The 14,287-nt window shown below is 40.3% G+C and overlaps 1 protein-coding gene across 1 annotated transcript in view; it reads left to right on the plus strand.

Annotated features, from left to right (window-relative positions):
* The window catches only part of CLSTN2 (calsyntenin 2), a gene marked incomplete at its 5' end in the record, with an annotated part of 313,171 nt that extends 300,139 nt beyond the window's left edge, over window positions 1-13,032 (plus strand). The window contains 8 exons of the mRNA XM_082288258.1: window positions 2,004-2,170; window positions 5,560-5,708; window positions 7,036-7,259; window positions 8,878-9,048; window positions 9,634-9,779; window positions 10,283-10,406; window positions 11,977-12,161; window positions 12,775-13,032. Of these exons, the coding sequence (XP_082144384.1) occupies window positions 2,004-2,170; window positions 5,560-5,708; window positions 7,036-7,259; window positions 8,878-9,048; window positions 9,634-9,779; window positions 10,283-10,406; window positions 11,977-12,161; window positions 12,775-12,978 (1,370 nt within the window). The 3' untranslated portion in view covers window positions 12,979-13,032. The remainder of the gene's footprint in view (window positions 1-2,003; window positions 2,171-5,559; window positions 5,709-7,035; window positions 7,260-8,877; window positions 9,049-9,633; window positions 9,780-10,282; window positions 10,407-11,976; window positions 12,162-12,774) is intronic.
* Between the last annotated feature and the right edge of the window lie 1,255 nt (window positions 13,033-14,287).

Genomic DNA, 14,287 nt, shown 5'->3' on the forward strand with positions numbered 1-14,287 from the left:
AAGCCACAGCACTGAGTTCTTCGTTCTGGCTTCTTGTTTGGTCTTTTGTATACATTTTAATGAGTGTATTTCACATTTAAATACATCACTGATCTGAGCCTGCTTCTTATTTTGCATCTCCTCGGAACTACTAAGACCTACTGGCAGACTCACTATAGGTTTCTAACTTTCAAAGCTCCAGGATTAGTGTTGGTATTTTAGCCCTGGAACTTGCTGTCTTCACAATTCTGTAGTGATATGAGAATGTGAAGCTTCAAACAAAATGTGATTCCTTCTTCTTCTTCTGTAAGCTCTTAATTGGTTTTCTCTCTTTGCCTCCCTTTTAAGGAGATGTTTGCTTTTTTTTTTTTTTTTTTTTTAATTTGACTTACCTTTTTCTGTCCAGATACATTACTGCTCTATTAGTGGCAATATGTACTTTGAAAGACAGTGTAAGCAGATAAATATAACAGCATTTTGGCTGAAAAGCCAACGTCCTCATAATGCACTATCGATTTACCAAATAATTACCAAATAATTGTCTTGGTAAGTATCAGAAAGGCTGAACTTTAGCTGTTGTATATGTGAAAGTTTCTATGAAATCTCAACAAACTTCTGCCTAGAGGAAGTTTTCTGTGTAATGGACAAATGAATGAGAGTGGAGAAGAATAAACTCTCCTTGGGAACCTTGCTTTGGGGTAAAAAAAAGAGAGGCAGTTTATGCTGTAACGTTAAGATAAAAAGAACAAAACCTACCTACTTCTCTGATGAAACAGACTGCTTGGACACCTCTTTCCTGTCAGTACACCAGTGTGTATTTTCTTCACTGTATAAAATAGCTCGAGTCTTCTTGATAATGCTCATCCTGCAGAGACTGGAAGTAAGCTTTCTCAGGCTTCTAGGTAACAAAAGCAGCCTAAAAAAAATTTGCCACCTCATCCTTATCCAGCTCTGATCCACACACAGATCTTCAAGTTAAAGTTCAAGCTTGAGCTATCTTGCCTGGCAAAAACAAGTTGTTTGACACTAAAGCTACAAACACCGTAGAGATGAGTTATCTACCAATTACAACATCTTATCAACAGTTTATCAACTGCTAATCCAATTAGTCTGCATGGCTCACTGCTGTGTGGCTCCTTTAGTCCTCCCAGGCTCGAGGTAGGCAGTAATTCACATGCACTGCAAGAGATAACACTTGCAGGAAAGACAAGCTCTAAAAATTCTCCTAAAGGAGGATGAGTAAATCACTAACTGTCCCAAGAGTAATTGAGATGCCATGATCACTGGAGCAGGCAGTCTGTAATCACGTTTTATTGACAGTTCCTAAAGATCAGTCTTCCTTGGGAGCTGCCCAGAGTGAAACCAAACCGAGCATGTCTAGAGGGCCTGGTGCAACACAGAGTGACAGGACCAGACCTGGCACCAAGTGATCCACTTTGGGTGAGGGACAGCACTCCCAGCCTTTCAGGGTAGTGCTGTGCACGGGTCCCTGTTCACTGTGGGAGTTCACAGCATAGCTCAGACACAGCTCTTCACAGGGAGTGTGGCAGTTCGTGTACACAGAGCCACGACTCAGCTCATCTGGTACTGTGTTCTTTGGAGGAGAAAGGCAGAGGTAGCTGATCTTGTTGTGGAACACTTGCAAATACAGTTTCCCTATAAATAAATATTGGACTTAAACATTTCTTAAATTGGCGTTTGGGTACTTAAATAAGGTCATTTTTAAAAATCACATGCTTCCTTTTATACATTTGGGTAGCCATGTTAGCACTGGGTTTGCTATCACAGCTTTATGAACACCTGAATACAATCCTGGAAAAACAAGAATCTTAAAGACAGCCTGCTACCAGGTACCACCCAACAACCCACAAAGACATTCCACTGCACCACAATAAACGGGATCTCAAATACACTTGGCTAAGACGGATAGAAACTCTTTAAATGTGTTAAAACCTAAAGTGATATATTAGATGTGTGGTTTTTGTGTTGGTACCAATAACCATTTTGCATTCTCTTTCTTGTAGGAGGTGAAGTCACCAAGCCCAGATTTGCTCAGTATTTCCACGGCAGCCTGGCCAGTCTGACAATCCGGCCAGGGAAAATTGAGAGTCAGAAAGTGATTTCCTGTTTGCAGGCCTGCAAGGAAGGTCTCGATATTAATTCTCTTGAGAGTCTTGGCCAAGGAATAAAGGTGAGGGATGAACTGACATCATCTTTGATAAAAATTTAGATCTGATTTATGAAGTGGAGAGCCCAAGGTAGAGTACACACAGTACAAATGTACTCCCAGAAGCAATGTAATTTCCCATAAAATCATGCAAAGAAAAAACAGAACAGTAGAAGAGCTGTGACACTGCAAAGAAAAATGCTTCTATTATTGCAGAGCTAGATGATCAGAAAGTAAGGCACTGCTGATATTTTAGAATTGCCAGGCTGTGTTTTCATGCTTGTTACTTCTACAGAAATAGATGTGATTGCAAAGATTTATTGAATTTTGATCTCAAGTAGTTTTAAAGCAGTGGAACACAAAAGTCCTAATGCAATAGCATTCTAAAATTCAGTGTGTTCAAAGAGGAAAACTATGGTACATGAAAATTGAACAATGAAAACCCTAAAGTCAAGAAATTAAATTTTTAGATTTGAATATAAGTCATTATCCATCTTCATTATGTATATGACTACTGGTAACGTAGAGCTTTTTCTAAAGTTGGTGAACAACAGACAGGGAAATCCTGTATCAGTTGACCTGGTAGCCAGATTGTTTCGCATCCATTCAGACAAGTTCTATTCTTTGAATACATACGTAGGATCTTGGCTATTCCAGTGAGTTGTACTGTCAGTTTTCCTTTACTGACACCATTATTTGGTGACAGTATTCTCTTGCTTAATGTAAATGCACTATGAAGCTGTTTCCTAGCACACAAATACCACTTCCAAAGGAGCTGAGCTTCAATTCCAACCCAGGAAGTTCCTTTGGGTGCAGACTATGCGTCCTGAGAAACTGCACAGGGGTGTTTTAGTGTGAGGTTTTCAGGGGCCAGGAGGATGGTGCTGTAACATTTCACCTGGAACATCCACGGGGAATGCCATGGACTGCATTTTATTAGCTAAACCTTTCCATTGTACAGGCTGACCTGAAATGTGCCCAGATGTCTGTCCAGGTGATGATGGGTTGCAGTGGTGTAGTATAACTGACACATTTTCTGAAAGCAAAGGTAAAAATGAAAATTGGAAGTGCAAAGATAAGGAGGAATTTTGCTAGCTCTAACTTTTACATATGAGGAAAGACCCCAAAGAATTCTTTTATTATTTTACCGATGACATCATTAAGTATCTCACATTGCTGCTTCTCACAGCAACATGCCACAGGGGTGATATGTTAGATAGATAAAAGCTGTTTTTAAAAGGCAGTGCATACAAGGAGCAGGTAGGGATTTCTGGAACCCATGTGTGTATACCTAATAGTAAATTCTTTGCTGGGACTTTCCATGAATTAAAGCACTGTACACTTGGTCTGTGGTGCTTAAAAGCATAGTAATTCCTCCCCTGTTGTTATCCTCTGAAACCTGGCAATATTTGAGTCACCCCAGTTTCATGGGCTTGGGAAAATCCCTGTTCTACCACCCACTGCTGCTCCAGCGTGCATGACTGGCTTCCTTACTGTACTGGCAGTGCAGAGGGAAAATGGAAGACAAGGGATTGTTTTCTGCCTTTTTATGCTTTTTCAAACCTTGAAAACATCTTCATTTTCTGAAATACCAATGAGGCATAGTGGGTTTTTTTAAGTTACTGATGTTGCTTTTACTGCCTCAGCAGGCCAGCAGCGAGTGCAACAGCAGGAGGCAAAAATGAAAGGAGCAGCCAGAGAGAGATTGTGGAAGTGTTTCTTTAGGGGGCTGACGGAAGGAAGCTCAGCTGAAAGCAGAACAGTTGCCTGACCTTGAACAGAAAATGAGAGAGAAGGGTGTTGTGGTGTCAGAAACAAGCACACCTGATCCCAGACAGGCACGTGTGACAGCTGCACAGACAATGGGTTCTGTGGGACTGTGTACGTGGTGCTTTGCAGATTCAGTGCTGGCAAACTGATGCTGGAAGGTGTTTCTGGGCACTTTGGACCATGGAGATTTCACCCTTTAACCACCTAAGAAAGAGCAGTTTCTGACATGATAGTGTTGGACATTTTTGGGCTGCAGCCTAATTTTCAACTATCTGTAACAGCTCTCTGAGACACTGTCTAAACTGTTGCTATTTTTAGCTTTTTTTAATGAGAAAGACAAAAATGGCTCAGACTGGGGCTTTCTCCGGTCCCTTTGGCAGAATTCCAGCTGTTTTGTCAGCTGAGCTATTAACTGGCTAGCTAGTCTCCTTTTGCTAATTTTATTCTCTACTGCTGCTAGCTTAAAAGACAGAAAAAAGAAGTGTATGCAGGCTGGGACTCGTGTTATTCCTTCTCTTTGTTAAAAAATACCCTTCAGTGTTGTTATGACCTTCCTGCACAAGCTTTAAACCCAGTCCTCCATGTTGTGTTTGACAGAGAACCCTGCGCTTCCTCCTGTTCTTCACAGTCTGTTTGATGTGTTTTGCTTTTAACCTTTCTGGCTGCAAGGAAATGTAGACAGAACATCTTCACATAATCAATGCCCAGCTTTGGGGAGGGACTACATGGGAGAGAGAGGTGCATTTGCCTTCTGTGCTGACAACAGTAGAGTACAACATCATGGGAGTTATGCTGGTTTCCTCTGCAATGCAGATGGTTTACTGAACCAATTAACAGACAAAACATGGAATTAGGATTAATTATGATGAAGGTAAAAATCAGTCATTGGTTATGTCACAACACTGACAAAGTTTCTTGGTCAGCAAGACTGATTTGTGTTCAGTGCAATGGATTAGAGAAGGCTCGGGGCTACAAGAGCAGGCATTGACTTTGCAGGGTTTGCTGGCCCAAGTGAGCAGCTTTGTGCAAGGAGCAACTCCATCTTAAATCATGACACCCTTATTGATCATGAGACAGGATGGAGAGCCCCCTTTAGTGTGTCTGACGTTAATGAAGATGTAGGAGGCAAATGTTGTAATTGTTTTGTTCGTTCATGTTGAAATATATCTCAGAAAGGTAGCCCAAGATAAAACCACACAGAAAGCAGCCAAAATATGCTTCTGCATGCTAGGCTGGCTCAAGGCAATGCTTTTATATGAGGAATGTGTTTAACCTAAAAAGATTACATAGGAATAATAATCATGGTGGTAAGTTAAGGTTTTGAACTCTACAGAGTTCAAAAATAAATAGCATTGGAAATTGCTGCAGAAATAGTATCAGCAAGGTTGATAAGGCTAGGCAAAGAACAGCAAATTGGGATTAATTTACTACAAAATTAATTACAACAGTAGTTATTTAGGTGACTGGTACAAGTACATGTTTTAGAGAACAACATGTGGATTCAGCCAGTGATAAGCTACTAAGATTTTTTTTCTTAAATCCTTAAATTTTTAACTTATGTCTGTGCAACATTCCTTAAAAAATACATTATTTTGTACTCTGTATCTGGTCCCTTAAATACTAATTATTTGCATTTCTCCTAGTATCACTTCAACCCTTCCCAGTCAGTCCTTGTCATGGAAGGAGATGACATTGAGAATATAAATCAAGCCCTGCGAAAGGTCTCATACATCAATTCCAGACAGTTTCCTACTGCAGGCGTACGACGTCTCAAAGTCTCATCTAAAGTCCAGTAAGTTATACTTCAGCTGAATTGAACAGATTAGTAACATTTTTAATGAATTGCTTTTTTCTTTGGCCATGTAAAAAGAATAATTTTGGCTAAATTAAATTGATAAATCATACTGCTTTGTTATTGAACCTAAAGGATTAATTTAATTTACTTTTATGCCAATTTACATGGTGGTTTTCTTTTGATATTATCTTCTTAAGAAACCTTTCTTGTTAATGTAATGTACTTGCATTCCCTTTATAGTTTGGGGCATACTGTCTGGACTGAATCTTACTTTTAATTTTAAACATTTATAGTTCCTTTTGAGGATAGCCAGAGCCGTGACTTTTTAATGCAGGCCTGTTCCATCTAACAGAGGACCTATCTGCAAGAACACTAGTTGTAGGTGTGCTTGAAATAGCCTCTGTGTGTCTGTCCCCTCACACGTCTGTGCTGTCACCGAAGCACTGGTGGAGGGTATTAAGCAGGAGTCTGTGTCCTTCCCCTTCCGTGCAGCAGCAGTGACAGAAGCTGCACAATGACGACGTTTACAGCTGGCCACAGCCTCTGCTGGGCTCCCCTGGGGCACGGCTCCGTACAGAGCAGGGAAAGCAGGGCTTTAGAGGGAAGACAAACACCGGTTCTGCCGACTCTCACCTGCTGTGGGCACAGTTCTGAAGTGCCAGGCTCAGGGCAGTGCTGTGGGCTGACCTCCCTGTTTGGAGAGCAGTCTCACTGGATGCAGTCCAGTTTGCACACTCCAGGGCTGGCCCAGGTCCTGTGCCAGGATGAAATGAGGGAGAGTTTGTCAGGAGATTCACTTCCAAAGCACAGTGCTGATTCAGATGAAAGTGGAAATACAGGCACCTTTTGACCCCTGCAAATACTGGAGGGTGCCAAAAAGAGTTTATGATGGGACCAATTTAAATGGCTAATTAGGCCCTTTTAATCACACATGACAAGATAACCATGTTGTATTCATTAGCTGTCACTTTCTGAATTTAATGTTAGGTTTACTAAAGTTAGTTGTTACCTAGTTAACTTTTTTAACCATTTACTGCTCTGTTAAATGTCACTTAAACATTAAAATATTATTCTGATAGTGACCTTAGGAAAGACTGACTTTGTCCCTCAGTGTGAGCAGCTGTGAAGGTGGAAAGGGATGAGAGGGACAGAGCTTGCCTGTGTACACAGTGGTACGGGAATATGTCCCTATGTGTGTCAGTGTCCAAGGATGAACTAGACTGATCTGAGAGCCGTGAGCTGGGTTTGGGGCAGTGCCAGCGCCACTCACCTCTGATGTGCAATGTGTTACATGCATTAGTTAATGACTAATGTGTTTTTTCAGATGTTTTGGTGAAGATGTCTGCATTAGTATCCCAGATATAGATGCCTATGTAATGGTGTTTCAGGCCAATGAGCCCAAGATTACAATAACTGGCATGGACCACTTTGCTAGACCAGCTGCACAGTTTGAAAGTGAAAGAGGTGTTATTTTGTTACCTGACATCAGGATTGTCAGCACAGTCACTAAAATGGAGCATCCAGTGGACTTAAGAGAACATGACAGAGGTTTGTGTCTTTCTTTTTAAATATTATTACTTATTTTTAATGTCTCCTCATGTTTTTTAAAGGATGGTGCAAACAAGTAATGCAAAGGAAGTCACTTCACCCAGATTAATTAGGCCACAGTAATGCTGCACTGAAGAAATTCAATTCAACACATTGAAAAATGTGCTGAATGGGTCAGAATGTGCTTCAAAAAAAAAGCAGATTTTCCATGTAGTGCCCATTTAGTATAATTCAGAATAATTCCTTCCTACTCGTCCTTTCATATTCTGTTACATAGGGTATTTTCATGAGAATGTCTCTACTTGTAACAGAATTTTGTTAATTGTGCTGATAAAGTGAAAAGCAGTAATTGAACAAAAGTTGAAGTTTTAGTCTGCTCTTATGTTTCCAGCTCTGATACTAGCTTGTGAGTGGTACTTGAGAAAGTAATCTTGTGCCTCAGTTTCCCACCTATAAAATGTATACATAATCATTTTAAAATATTTCTCTTCAATGATGACAGTTTATTCTAATGCTGAGCAATGTGTGTATTATTATTATTCAACACTGGATGAATGTTCCAAAGTATAAATCAAATTTAAAATCATTGTCTATAAAGGAATATTCTTTTTGGATGTTTGTGTGCAAGGCAGATGAAATATCTCATAATTTAAGGAATCATTCTAAACACTGTTTGTTGGACTAGAATGAGCAGCAACTAGAAGAGAGAAAATGGGTAATAATATGCAAGTTTAGGGGCGTGGATTCCCTGAGGCCTACAAATTTGACTTGGTCTATATTTTTGGATATGTTACAGCTGTACCTATCGTTTAGATACCCAAATTTACACTGCACCAGGAGTTGGGAATCTAGGGCATAAGGCTTTCCTAAAATCTGTGCCCTCCTTCCCAGTACACCCTCTAACATCAAATTCACAAAATGGGCAGGAAGTTCCAGGCTTGCTGTGTCTGTGCCCTCAGGGAGCTGCTTAAGCAGTTCTGCCACACACACTCTGCTAAGTTGATCAGAGAGTTTAAATATTAATTTGATATGCTACTCTTTTTCCAGTGATAGAATTATTTTTTTACTTGTACATATTGAAGGACAGTCAGTTTATAACTTAATTTCTTTGAGTCATACAGCATAGGATCTTGCTATTTATGATAATGCCCTGCTCTTGGATAGATGGCCAGGTCTTTGTAATGCAAATTGTTTATGGGGCATAGAGTAACAGAGAATCATCCAAGCATATACGTTGGTTGTGTATTTTTCCAGTTTGATTTTCCTTGAGGAACCTGGTATTGATACAGCATTGAAACACGGAATTTTTACATGAATTTATTTCCTAGATCAGTTTTCTACTTCCAGTAGTGTTCTTGGATGCCTTTTATTACAGAGCAATATCTTTTCTATCTATCCCACTGTGTGTTTGTAGACCTTCATCATCACGGCACCAGAACAGGATACATCTCTTGATTTGCTTCAAGTGTGCTGGATTTAATATCAGCAAAAACAGTTCAGCCATCTTGGCAAAAATTGAAAGCCCTGATGCAAAGCACATAAAATGACTGAGCTGGTCTGTGATCATTTATCTTAATTTCCTTCTTTTTTTTTCATGATCTATGCCATGGGTTCACAGCCAATAAGCAAGTGGTAGTAGAGGAAATGCTCCACAACTTGGATTTCTGTGATGTTTTGGTCATTGGTGCAGAACTAGACCCTGAACAAGAGTGTTTAGAACTTGATCATGGGGAGCTGCAAGGAAAACATCTAGATGCCACAAATTCCACTGCAGGATATTCAATCTATGGTAAGTTCATGAAATTTATTTTCCCTTATTTTGTCACACTGGTTATATATTGGGATGAAAGCTCTAATATGTTAGAAATTAGACAGAAATCTGTGATTTACTACACATAAATATCCCAAGAGTGACTGTATCTTAAAAAACACAATTGCTTCTTGATCTTTGGATGTGCCTTGGTTTGCCCTTTGGATTCTCAGCATCCCTCCTGCTACTCCCCAAGTAAGGAAAATGGTATCCCTGCTTTCTTTAAATGTGGGGTTCTTGTGGACCATCACAGTGGAATGTGGGAGTGAGGGGATTCCTCAGTGTTCCTGTACAATGCTGGTACATTGGCCATCTTTTTTCTGATCGCTAAGTAATTTATTCTGTACCTTTGTTGTTGTATTCATCCCCCTCCATTAGGGAGCTACATTCAATTCCAAAAGCTGTTCTCCCATGATCGAGTATCAGGGAATATTTGATGCCCTGTCATTTGCAGACTATTCTGCCAAGTTCCATGTTTTCTGTGAGCAGTTGATTTGTTCTGTATTGCTCAGAGCAGCATTCCCTTGCCTGTCCCTGAGCTGTCCCTGCCCTCCCGCCCTGCAGGTGTGGACAGCATGTTCAGCTATGAGCAGGTGCTGCGGCAGCTCCGCTACCGCAACTGGGCCACCTCGGCCACCTCCGACAGGAAGTTCAGGGTCAAGTGCTCGGAGCTCAATGGGCGTTACACCAGCAATGAATTCAACCTGGAGGTGAGCAATGAATTCAGCTTGGAGTTGTGTTTTCTGACCTAGCACCGAGGCCTAGAGCCCAGGTAACAACTACAGGAAATTGCAGGACCTACTTAGCAATATGGTCAAAATTAATAATGGTTTATAAAAACTATTAACAGCTTAGTAATTGTTAATAAAATTAACAGTTATTTCATAATGTTTAGATAACACCTAAAAGCTGATTCATATAGCGAGAAGAAAAAGTCATTGAACAGGTAAATCAAAAGAGTCCTGTTCTGTGCCACTTCAGAGTCAACAGCCAGAAAGGTTAGAATGCATTTTTCATGCTAGAAGTTAGAAATATATTAAGCTGTGTGTTTTCCACTGGCATAAAAAAAGAAGTTAATTTGGCCTTTAGGATCTATGTAATAGTGTTCCTATCTGCTGATGAGCTTCATAGTCCAATGTAATATATGGAGCCAGTGGGCTTGGAGTATAAAGCACTTTTTAGTATCTGGTCTCTTACTTTTCTCTTCTCCCAGGTTAATATCCTACACAGTTCCAACTCCAACTTCATGGACCATGTAAATCACATGATAGTCCAACCCCAATTTCTCCAATCTGTTCAGCACCCTGAGGGGAGTGTAAGTGCAGTTCACAACTCAGGTATGTGGCACCTTCACAAAGACTGCTCACAATGATGCTGGTGTGTCAGTGCTTCCCTTGGGGTCAGCCTGCTCAACAGACTAAAGCCCTGAGGTCCATTGTTTCAGCTTCTAAAACCTCTCAGAGATCATTGCACAGGTGTGAAAGAAGGTAACACTGAATTCTATTCTGTCCAGCAATGTACTTTGTAATTGAAACCTGGTATCCTTTTTTAAAGTCTTCATTCATGGTTTTGTACTCTGACCCCCACAGTTAAAAAATGTCTTGTTTCTAGTATTGAATGGCATGAAGGGTAATGTTTATGCTCATATTGCCCTTGTGCATTTGTATATCTGTAGCATATTAATTTCTACCCACTCCTTTCTAAACAAAAGGAAGAAATTGCATTATTTTTTAAATGTATAATTGCTGCAGTGCCTCTGTTAGCTGCTGTCAAGGCCTCAGTCTGGGCTCTCCGGGGATAAGATAGATTCATCTATGTGCAGCAGGAATTAGGATATATTTTAATCTAATTTTTAGGCTATATGAGTTAAAATATATACCCAAATCTGAAACCTTTTCAGTGAAGTTAAATCCAGGGCAAAGATACCTGTTTAAAAGTAGGATTCTGAAATCCTTTTAGCTGAATGATACATATGTAAAGAAGTAAAGCTGATCTAAAGTGTAGTCAGTTGTAAGTAGCTATATACAGACATGCTTAGAATATTACTGTATTTTTCTTTACATTGTATAGACAGTTCACTAAAATGAAACTGGATGTTTAATGGATAAACTATTGCAAACTAGGTTGTTTTGTTCCTAAATATTGTTTTGATTTCAGACTTCCAGAGCAAGGTCATAAAATGGGTTATGGACTGGGTTATGCTATAGCTCCTGGAACTGCAGTACCTCGAGGTACATAGAGAGTGGCAGCAGTTCTCCACTAACCTAATTATGGAACTCATTACATGCAGTAGTTCAGAGAGATTTCTGCCTGTGACTCAGTGGAGACAGGAGCTTCTCAGAGTGCAACCAAACAGTGAGGAAAAATGTCTTTAGTCCTCGAGAGTCTCCCAGGAAGGTTGTAACACAGGCAAATAGGGTGGCAATGCATTATTTTATTTCTGGGAGCTTGAGATTCAAATCACAAGTGTTTGAAACCTTTATAGTATAAGCTTTGAGATGTACATTTTGTCTCAAGGCCTCAGCTGTAACCAGAAGGGGTCAACATGCAGGTGAGATAACAGAATTTTACTGCACAAACACTTGTTCTAAACTAATTGATTCTGCACTTCTTAACTATTCGTCTTCTGTAGTTAAGTGGCTCAAAGAGCAAAGGTGGGCCTGTTCACTTTTTAGTTTATCATACTCAGGATAAGAAATATGTGAACACCATTTGTGTTTGCTCCACCTTAGTGGGTGGGCACTGGTCAGCACCTTCTGTCATCCCAGGCACTTGGCAGGTGTCTGTCCTGATTCTCAGTCCCAAGGAGGGAGTGCTGTGGGTTAAAAACTAACGAGGTATTTAGTGGGGTTTAGGCAATGTTTTCCACAGGTATAACTCCATTCCCTTTCCTACCCTTTGTTTCAGTTGTTCCCAGTGTGGCCACAATTGTTATCATCATCTGTGTGAGCATCCTTGTGTTCGTCATAACGCTGGGCGTGTACCGGATCCGCACGGCCCATCAGCACAGCTCCGCAGAGCGCGAGGGAGCCAAGGAAAACGAGATGGACTGGGATGACTCTGCTCTCACCATCACTGTCAACCCCATGGAGGTACTTAACTGAGGCACAACATTGTGTCCTGGCACTGCCAGGAGTCACTGGCTGGGCTGGCAGCGGGGTTTGAGCCTCTTTCAGGGTGCAGTTGTTCAGTTGTACGTATGTAAGCTCAGGACCCCATCCCAGTTCTCAGCTCTGCACACCTTGCTAAGATGTAATTGAGAACTTCAGAGTTGTTGTCCTATATAATTACCAAGGAAGATGGTGAAGAACACTCAGGTACACCATCACTTCCATTCCATCCATGTCTGTTTGTAGGTACCCAAGATGATATAGTTTTTTTGGTTTTAACCTTTTAATGTAAGCACTTATGCACTAAAGGGAGGGGAAATCATCAGTAGTTTAAAGAAGCTGATTTTGAAGGTTTAAATTTTGGCAGTGTGGCTACCAAAGATATTGCTTATTGACATTCCATTCTTCTTACAGTAGTTTTTGAATGTTTGCTACCAGCTTGTATGAGATTTGATGCCTAATAATCACATAATGATGGAAAACAGATTTCCCCAGCATGTTAGCATTTCTGAATGCTCATTTGAGACAGCCACTGGCTGCTAAGAAGGCACATTTCTGCTACTGTCTCTCTTCCATTTCTTTACGTGTATTGTAGAAATATGAAAAGCCACACCAGATAGAAGAGGAGAGTGAGGAGGAAGACATAGATGATGAAGAAGAAGACACAACCAGTGCTGAATCAGATGACAGTGAAGAGGAAGAAGAGGAGGAAGAGGAAGTGATTGTCCAAAAAGGAGACAAACAGAATGCCACCAGGCAAGAGCAGTTGGAGTGGGATGATTCAACACTCCCGTACTAACAAACAGCCTGCAGCCACAGCTCTTTTGTAACAACCAATACAGTGTTTTTTCAGTCTTTGAATTAATTGACAGGATTTGAACTTCTGCTTGCCTATAACTGTTTTGCCTAAAATGATCTTGTTGTAGTAATTGATAATGACAGAACTGATCCTTTTCTTACAAAGCTGGGGGAAAATGTGGTACAAACCTCCTGGCACACACAGTAATAAAGTAATCCAGAGCTTGATCTGTTAGCAAGCATAGTTCTCAATTTCCTGTTTCTACCTGCAGGTGTGTGACAAAAGTCCTGTCACTCTATCCATAGAGGTTTTTGCCTTTACTACTTTTTTCACATGGGAGAGATTTCAGCTTGTTATGAAGAATTACTTCTGTGGGTCCAAATACCAGTTGCCATCTAACTTCACATTCTTATAGGTGTAAAAAACATAATCCTCCTCTGAACTGGGACTGGCTTTAGTGCTACAGGGGACAGATGCTGAATTCCATCTGTGGTCTCATCCTGCCTTTTGGATGTTAACTGTGTTATAGGAATATCTAGGACCTGACAGGGGATGCATGTGTGCCTATGTAGATGTGGACAGTGCATTTTTTCAGGCATGCTGTCAGACCCTCAAGAGAGGGATTTTTATCCAACCTACTGATAGAAGTTAAAACAAGTTTTAGAAAAACAGCAACAAGAAGGGGCTGCTGAAGGTTGTTAAAAAAAACCCCAGCTTGTTCTGTGTCCAGAGATTGAGTAATATGATCTTACACAAACTGTAAATTCTAATGGGATTGATTCACTGAAAATCTGTAGAGCTGCTCATTAGTTATGGATTGAGCAATTTGCAGCAAATCAATGCTTTAAACCGTCTGTCTCATGGAATCATTAGCTTGCTGCAGCATCTTACTGAACTAGTGGAAAATAAGTGACTCCATTATTCCATAGCTATGTATGGCTGGGATTTAAACAATTATTTTAGATGAGGAAAATGTTCCCTTTTGCTTAGTGAATGCCAGCTGGAATTCCTGTCTGACTGTATTCTATAAAAACATTATTTCTTCTGTACCCCTGCCTGCCTGTAGTGCACAAGAGAAAGGAACAACACTGTGAGCTCTCTTCTGTGCTCATAATTCTCCCTTATTTCTTCTTCCTGAAGCCATTAATGTTGAGAGAAGGTTTTATAAAGTAGACAAGGAAAAATAAAACCTGTGTGGAACCAAAATAGCTGAAAATGAAAACTAAACTCTGAAGAGGTTGAGAGATTATTTTAGTTTGTTATGGTAACACAGCATATTTTTCTTAAACACTGTTTAAAAAGAAAAAAA

This window comes from Coloeus monedula, assembly GCF_965178545.1.
Source record: "Coloeus monedula genome assembly, chromosome: 10".
NCBI classification, from domain to species: domain Eukaryota; kingdom Metazoa; phylum Chordata; class Aves; order Passeriformes; family Corvidae; genus Coloeus; species Coloeus monedula.